Genomic DNA, 9,036 nt, shown 5'->3' on the forward strand with positions numbered 1-9,036 from the left:
TCCTATTCATCGTGTAAGAGACTGCGTGACCAGAACACAACCCTTGGTATGATTTGCGTTCAATGTTCGAAATAGTATAGATCAGCGTGTGCAATTACTCATTATAAACAGCTAGTGGTAGGCTCCCATGTGTTCATAAAAGCATTATTATAGGGGATTATTATATGACACCAGTCAGAAATCAGCATTTATTCAAGTCGTTCAGTATGTGCCGCGTTCAGTTCTGCAACCATTTGAAGCACCGAAGCATCACATACTTGCATATAGAAAGATAGAACTGCAAGTAAAAGGACATCTGGACATGTAATATATAGACTCCATTTCATTCTGAACAGGAAGAGAATACATGTCAGTAACTTTATCTGCCTAACTCTGCATGCTCATTCTTCTCTCCTTTTTGCCTCATTTTCCTCAGGACCATGTTAATACACTAAAACATACTTTTATTTGGATGGCACGCCTCGGTGTTTGAGGTGCAGCCAGTGTTTGAACGGATAGGTTAATGATTTAGATCTGATAAATGATCATGGAAAGGAAGACATAAGAGACTTAGAGCTTCTACTGCATGATCCACGGATCCATCCAAGCTGCCCTTTCTCATTGTCATAAATTATCATCTGATCCTGCATTGTGATGTCTACAGAACAAAAAATCAACTGCAATTATTACAAGATCTCATATATCCTAATTTTAGAAACTGGGTACTGTGCGTATGAATTTATACCTCCAATTATGTTGAATTTCAGTTTAGCAGTCGTACCATCAAGGATGCCTAAGCACACATTCCCATATTTCTGGCAAAAAAAGATGAGAACATTTTAGCTTTCATTTCTTTTCAGTAAAAAGTTTGGTAAAAAATACTGAGTTGGGTTATCAAATGCTTACAGTGACAATGAGGTAGTTTTCAGGAGGGATCTCCATGACAGAATTCTTGCCAAAGCTCAAGAACAGTGACTTGAAATCGTTCTTGACCTCTGACACAGATTTGAATACCTTCTGCCCTTTCCAGCAAAGAGGCAGACTGACGTCTGAGACTTCTTTAAGTGACTTGCTGAGACCAGCTTTGAGCTGCAAGACAAGTATCTGATTGATTCACTTATTCTTTATTGAATTTCATGGCAGTTAAAATGAACTGTGGTTGAAATCTACCGCAGAAACAGTTGCTTGGTATGGCTCGGCAGCAAAATAGGCATATGTACTACCGCTGTCAAATACCACCTCCATTGGCTTCATGCCTAGTGAACGTCGATCGAAGTACAGTGTTCCTGAGCCAGGTGAGTAGTAATTCCTGAAAATTAAAGATTGTATGATGTGTGAAGCCCAAAAAGTCTTACTTAAACCTTAATGTAATTTACAGAACTTTCTGTTGATACGGAATGTAAATCCTATATAATAGGCATTCAGTTCAGGTGCTAAACAGAGTCTGAGTTCCCCGCAAAAAAGAGAGAGTCTGAAAATGCTTGATTTACACTGGAAACATTGAACAGAGTTGCAATCATCTGTACAGGAGCATTATCACTGAGTTGTCCTGTGAAGTTGATGAAAAAAACTTACCCTCCTGTAGCTGCAAAGTGCAAAAAGATAAGAGTAGCTTAAAAATTTATTGATTTTTACGTTGTCAAGTTGTTTCAACAACAGGGTCATTTCATTAGGTTCATGACATGTCACTGCCTCACGGGTGATCAAGAAATCAACCAAACAACAACGTAGCCCAATTCTTAGACTAAGAATAAATCCAAGATTTGCAATTGGCAACACAATTTTTCAAAATTGTAAGAAGAATGCATTCTTACCCAGATGTGGTACGAGCCATGGGAACCCAAGTTACACGCGAGGTGGGTACGATATCATCCCCGAAGAAGAGGAAGCCTCCTCCGTTCGTGCTGAAGCAATGTCCAAGGACATTCTTGGTAACCCCTTGCTGCTTGAGCTGCGAGAGCAGGCTAACTGCTCCTTTCCCAAGCCCAAGCAGCCCGTCCGTCGCCGCCTGCACTGCGCCATTCTTTCCCACTTGCTGATCATATCCACAGCTGCACAACAAGAGAAGCAATCAAGACAAGAATTCAAACACAAGTACTAAGCCGATGTAACACAAATTGGCATATATTATTACCCAAAGGTGAGGTTGGCACGGACAGTGGATGAATTCCTCAGGGACAGAGTGAAGTTGTCGGCGATGAGCACGCCAAGTGAAGATGCCTTGTCCGTGTACTTGATCTGGTAATCGCATTGCTGTGGTACGGCACATTTCTTGTTAGGGGTCAAACTAGTGCAGAGCGAAGCTGCACAGGGAACAATCTTGTTCTTTGTTGGCTTGTACCATGGGTGCGGCACCTACAACAACAATCAGGAAGAAAATCAATCACAAAACCTTGGGGGAAGGGGAAAAAACAAGGCCTGCATTCCACACCAAATCTGGAACTAGAATTAACCCAGTAGTGGATTAGGATAATCAGTGACTATGATGCAAACCAAGCAAGAAAATATCACAATATTACGATACTATTTTGTTTTGACGGAAAAGATCACAATCTTAAACTGGAAATGTAAGTCAGAGTTGGTACATAGTCCTTTAGCACTGAAGAGAGACCAATTGTTGGACTAAATCTGGTGGCAGAAAGAAAAGCCATGACTTGGATACTGGAGTTGAATTCTCCGTGCAACCCAAGCAATTTGGTAGTAAGATATAACATTGAGGCGCAGTGCACCTTGTTGCAGCTTTGGCAGGGGGCGTCGCACTGCAGCCAGGTGAGGTCGCTGCCGGTGTCGACGTCCAGGAAGTAAGGCTTGGCCGGGTCCCCGATGTTCATGGTGACATAATAATGCCTGCAGAAACGGCACAGAAAATTTGTTAACAAACAAATCCTGAAAGAATTGATTTGAAAACAGAGGACGCAAACTGAAAACAGTTCAGTGAATCCCTTAGCTTCGGATCAATAAATAAATACTACTGTAGATGAACAAAAAGTATTTCATGGAGCGAAAGTCAAAAGGATTCTTGGACTTTGTGACGGCTACTTGGACGGGATTAACATCAACGCCCGCAGAGCTACGCAGACGACGATCGACGACTCGCACTCGTCAGAAACCAACCAACCAACCAACCAACCAAAGCTCCGAATAAACCCCAAAGATCTGCGTATCCACGTACGCGCACAGAACAGAGCCCGGCGATATCCTAAGAACCAACCCAATCTGACCAGGGTAGGGGGGGAGGAGAGACCGCGTACCCGATGGGATAGACGGCACCCTGGAGCTGGAACACGGCGGTGGACGCGGACGACAGGGACTTCCCCGGCGTCGCCGCGCGTGCTGGACTGGGCGCGAACGGGGGCAGGAGAAGGAGGACTGCGAGGAAGGCGGTCGGGGACCACCTGGCGGGCGCCATGGCGGAGGGGATGAAGGTGGCGGCGGAGGGACGGGTCGCTCGAGGGTGGAGCAGTCAGCAGTGTGAACAGCTGTCGCGCTAATTTTTTTGGTTGGAAGCGGAAACGCGGACGGCGAGGGGTATTTATAGGGGACGGAAGGAGAACGCGCTCCATCGAACCTTCTGCCCTGTTACTCATTTATCGCTCTCTTGTTTCATTTTATTTATTACTGGTAAAAAAGGGATATGCATTTTTTATTATCTCTATTATTAAATAAAGATTCGATCTTTCTGAAATCCACGCAAACCCTGTACCGTGTCCAGACAAATGTACACACGTTGTGAGTAGTTTATACTCCCTCCGTTTCGAATATAAGTCTTTCTAGAGGTTTCAATATGGAACTGCATACGTATGTATATAGACATACTTTAAAATGCAGTTCACTCATTTTGTTCCGTATGTAGTTCTCTAGTGAAATATCTTAAAAGACTTATATTTAGGAACGGAGGGAGTATATGTTGAGTTTTGACATACTTTCATTGTGTATTTAAAGTTTTTCATCAAGCATGAAAACTGTATAGGATGCCAAAGAGATAATGTATTGGACTCTTTAGAAAAATTGTAACACAATACAATTGCGGATGTTCACATACACGCATATACATTCTCGTAGTGAGCGAGACGTCTCCTTTCAATAAACGAACATTGCTGAAAAGATTGAAATGAATCTTAAAAAATATGAGCACTAGTGCCAAGTTTCTGACTTGAACCATGTTGGTTAGTTTCACCACAAAAAAACTAACCATTCATATACGCTCAATTCCCAACTCATTTTCTAGTTTACTAGATAATTATTCGTGCGTTGCAACACATGTATAAATATTCTCCCTCCATTCTTAAATATAAGTCTTTTTAGAGATTCCAATAAAGGATTACATAAGAAGCGAATGAATGTATCTACACTCTAAAGTATGTATTTATACATCTGTATATAGTCCATTATTGATTTTTTTTTAAAAAGACTTATACTTAGGAACGGAGGGAGTAGTAGATTAAGCTTTGACTGCACATCTATTATTACATCGATGCGCCAAGATCTAGCAAGTTTTTGTATACAATTATCGTGATTTACCTGCCCTATTATTATTGTTAAACACTTATTTGGTAAGAATTTATCGACTTACAAAAAGTATATTATTTGGGAGAAATATCATAGATGAGAGAGGAAATGTCATCTTATTGTTAAACACTTATTTGGTAAGAATTTTTTGACTTACGAAATAATATTATTATTTGGAAGATAAATTAAAGATCGGAGGAAAAGTTTAGCATGAGAAGAGAAGGGGGATAGAGAGGTTGGATGAAGGAGAGAATGAAATGGAACCCCACGTTTTTCTAAAAATAGTAAAGATGTGTTAGACTTGTTTATCATCCTCGCCGTCAAATTATTGTACCTTACAAAGGTGAATTTATCACCGGAAATTGTGAAAAATAGAGAGGGGATGGTGGATAATTTCCATTGATGTACATGACTTACAATTCAGTTGTAGTATCCACCATAAGAACAGCAATAGTAGCCATTTTTGCAAAAAAAAAAAAACAATGACATTTTTTTTGCGGAAAAGCAAGGACTTATTTGTACCCAACTAGGACATGACATCAAGGGGTTGTTTGGATAGCAGCCACCAGCTGCCTTATCGAAATATTGATGTTGATCCGCGGGCTTGGAGGCATCTGGATGAAAACCGATTTTTTAGATTCGGGAACATTTTGATGGCCCCTTTAAATTTTGTTCCATGTGACGGCGTTTTGCTGGTGGCGAATTACTCGTCAATAATTTGGTGAGCCCCGATTTTATGAGGCGTACTACGGCAAACATGCCCCAACTTATAGTATAGGTGTGCCGTTGTCATTCAGGTAGCGCTCGTTGCTGGTAAACAAAGTATAATGATTTGTTCGCTCCGGGATAACAAAGGTAATATTCAACAAGTCTATAAATAAAAATAAAAATTATCTAAGAGAACAGCCGACGATACAAAAGAAATACGAAAAAACACTTAAAAAAATTCAACAAGCCTACATCCACTCACTCAACAGCGACTTGAAGTGGGTAGAACTCCGGTGCCAATCTTTATTTATTGTATTTGACTACTTAGAAGATTGTCCATGTGTTATAGCGAGATATCAATGTCATAGTACATTAACTTGAGATTTACCTTCTTATATTAATATAATTGTGTAAATAAATGTTTATTAAATAATGCCAGTGGTTTACCTACTTAAATACATTTTAAGACTTTATTTGGTAAGAAATTTATTGACTAAAAAAGATAATTTTATATGGTAAATCAATAAACGATGGGACATTTAAAATGTTTTTCAAATTAAACCAGTGAAAAAAAACTGAGATAGGAATGAAAAGATTAAAATGGAAATAGGGAGGGGGCGTATGTAAGGTTGGACGGAGCTTTCTGTATGGCAGGAGAAGAAACTCTGTTTCTTTTAAGTAGTAGAGATATTATGATGGACAAGGCATTTCACAAACTATATATCCTTCGGTTTGGGAATATATTCAGGTGGAAATATGCATATACACACCATATGTGGTGTGTGTTGAATAAAATGGTTTCTTTTCATTAAAATTGCAAGTAATCCATGTGTGTTAATTAATTTCTTTTTCACATAAGAAACAAAAAAACGTACATAAATGTGTCGCATCGTGTACGGAATTTATTAATCCACATATACATTGGCTCTGTACTTGATATATTCTGCAAGATTGGAGAAAGAATCAAGGCATCTTTACAGTGACGTCTATCTGATTGGAGCATGCAGCTAGAAAAAAACCGTCAATCAAGGATGATGGGGTAATCTCCGAACTGAGCTTCCTCCATCCTAGGATGCCTTTTATTGTTTCATGAAAGAATATGTATTTTCTTCATTTTGGTCTTGTGGGTGGTGTGCATTATGGTAGAGGGTCGAGTATTTTGCTCAGTACTGTTGTATCACTTTGACATGACGATTGAATGGAAATTCCTTTAGTTGAATATTTTTTGTCCCTCTCTCAAGGTGTCTAGGGCAAAGCTCTCCTTCCTCTTGATTTTCGTCGGGCAAGCCCGTTGATTAGCCTCCCCTCTGCCACTCCGATGACCGGTGGCGGCGAGGGAATCTTGGTGCCCCGGCTTCGGCTACTAGATAGGTTAGAGTTTAATAAGGCGGGGCCGTGCAGATGGATGTACTTCTTATTTGAGCCAGTCTTTCGGGCTGCGATCCTCCTCAACATAGTATGTTGGGACGGATTAAGCGGAGCTTCGAGATAAATTCCTGCTAGCTCCTCGGAGCAATGAGGTTAGGATTTCTCGTGGTACGTACGTGAATACAAAATTTGATGTGAGAATCTTCAGATCGATTCAACGGCTCAACAATGACGACCGCAGCTTCAGGGCGCGGGAAGGGGAGCCTGTATGAAGACTTTTCGGTTGTCATCTTCAAAGATCGGGTCTGCTCCAGTATGCGAGCAACGACAACGACATGCTAGCGGCTTGTATTGGTGGCAAGAATGGGTATTCGATGGTCCATAAACCTCGATTAATTTTATTAAATTTAAAGTTCTTTGTACTTCTGGTGAATTTTTGTAATAGACCAGGATTCTTAAAAAAATGAAAAATTCTTTTTCTGAAAATAAACAAAAATACAATATTTTCATATTGAAGCCATGAAAAACTTGGCGATGAAGAATTTCTTTATGATAGGGGAGATAAGGGTTTTGAGCACCACAACCGTTGTTGCTGAAGACGAGTTTGATCTTGGCTGGTGGAGGTCACTGGTCGTCTAGGGCAGGGTCGTGGTGGACCAGGAAGCAGGGATGATGCCAAATCCAGCGATGGCGCAACCCAAGCGCCGAGAGCTCCAAACGAGTCCAGCGACTCCACGAAGGTCGTGAAGTCTATTGTAGATTGACCGACTACTAATTGACCTTAGCAGTTGACGATGGTGCGACGACGGCCATCTCGGGCGGTGGACGGAGTGGGGGAAGGGGGGACCGAAACCATTCAGAATTGGCGGTGGCGTTTCGAGCTTCTGCGGCGGCGGTGAGGTCATGAGAGCAAGTACAATTAAGCTGAGTCAGCTGACTATAAGAAATAAACTAATATATTTATGCTTAGTTGAAGGAAAGAGAAGGGGAGAAAGAAGGTAAACAGACTCTTAGTTAAGAGCCAGCTCTAAACACGTGTCCCTAGACACTTTTTAAGAATGAAGATGGGTCATATAATAAAAAAACAGTACACTTTTTTAATTAACTATTATACATATTGGCTATAAAATGAGAATGGCGTTTTGGCTCCCGGGAGCCATGGAGGCCTTTATTTTTGAAAAATTCAAATTCAACTTTTATGGTTCAAAAAATTCTGAAAAAAATATGCATGTATGTAAGGATGTAACCGACATGTGTGTAAAATTTCAGGTCAAAATACTTTAAAACGTGATCTGTACAAAAAAGACAAATTCATGGTCTAAAATGATGAATAGTAACATGTGTTAAACAGCCTCAGATTTGTCTTTTTCGCACAACCCTCATTTCAACGTATTTTGTTCTGAAAATTTACACACTTGTGTATTATACCTTCATTTATCTATGTATTTTTTTCAGAATTTTTTGAAACATTAAAATACAATTTTTCACTGAATTTGAAGTTTGAATTTAAATGCCTCCAGTAAGCTCGGGAGCCAAAAGCAATATTCGCTATAAAATGGACTATAAATGAGATGGTGATGGTTTATAGTCAACAGGTGATTGTACTATCAACCATGCTGTGATATTTGCAGCAACTTGGGGATAAAATTTGGGGTTATCCGATTTTTTCCGTATAATCGGATCTACATCATTATCTGTTGGGGGTGTATTTTCTTTGACCGAAGTGTTTCAAACGGCAGTTTTTTTTACACCATTGTTGTTTTTCATCATCTGTCGTAGATGCTTCTATCTTTTTTTTGGAACTTATAGATGCTCCTATCTAAGAATTTATCATTTATGGCTGTTATCACTTAGAATCTTCCAGTCAGCAATATCACAGCATTGATCGGCTCTTAATCTTCATTTTTGTACAAGGATTGTACCAACAGTTCAACACGTGAAGTATATCGAACAGTTGGCGAGATGGACTCTGGTTCTAGTCCCGTGTGTACTAGTGGACAATTTTCCTTGCATTTTCTCCACGTCTTTTGTTCACCTAAAAATGGAGACCGATGACCAAAAGACTTTGAGCCGAGACTTGAGTTGCTATCCTGCCACGTAAAATAACACGGAGAGACGCCGTGTTAAGTAATCAGACCATCACTTGCTTGTAGTTTTCAGTCCTATTGATGGTCTGATGTCGTTTTCAGTTCTCTTTTTAAATGGCCTTCGTGGGACTAAGACTGTCTGAATTTTGTACAACTTTTTTCATGGCATAAGGCGTCTCTGTGCACCACACATCTGACTTCTCTACTTCACATGAAGAGTGGTATTTCTGCTGAGACTTTGACGTTCGAAATGACAACATTATAGAGTGAGGCTCCACCACGAAAAGAAAACACCAAGAGGCGACTGGGAGGCGATCAACAGGCAACGCTAAGATTATGGTTTCTTCGTCGGGGATGGTGACATCGAGTGGTTCGAGCGGTGATG

General features: G+C 40.3%; 1 protein-coding gene across 1 annotated transcript; it reads right to left on the reverse strand.

The window, feature by feature from the left end:
• Nucleotides 1–284: 284 nt before the first annotated feature.
• On the reverse strand, nt 285–3,495 carry LOC123447933 (aspartic proteinase Asp1-like). Its single transcript, XM_045124667.1, has 8 exons — nt 3,231–3,495; nt 2,709–2,826; nt 2,114–2,334; nt 1,794–2,030; nt 1,150–1,288; nt 886–1,068; nt 725–794; nt 285–637 (listed from the first exon to the last, which is right to left on the reverse strand). The coding sequence occupies exons 1-8, from the start codon at nt 3,386–3,388 to the stop codon at nt 525–527; spliced, it is 1,239 nt and encodes a 412-aa protein (XP_044980602.1). The 5' UTR covers nt 3,389–3,495; the 3' UTR covers nt 285–524.
• Between the last annotated feature and the right edge of the window lie 5,541 nt (nt 3,496–9,036).

Source organism: Hordeum vulgare, chromosome 4H (assembly GCF_904849725.1).
Source record: "Hordeum vulgare subsp. vulgare chromosome 4H, MorexV3_pseudomolecules_assembly, whole genome shotgun sequence".
NCBI lineage: Eukaryota > Viridiplantae > Streptophyta > Magnoliopsida > Poales > Poaceae > Hordeum > Hordeum vulgare.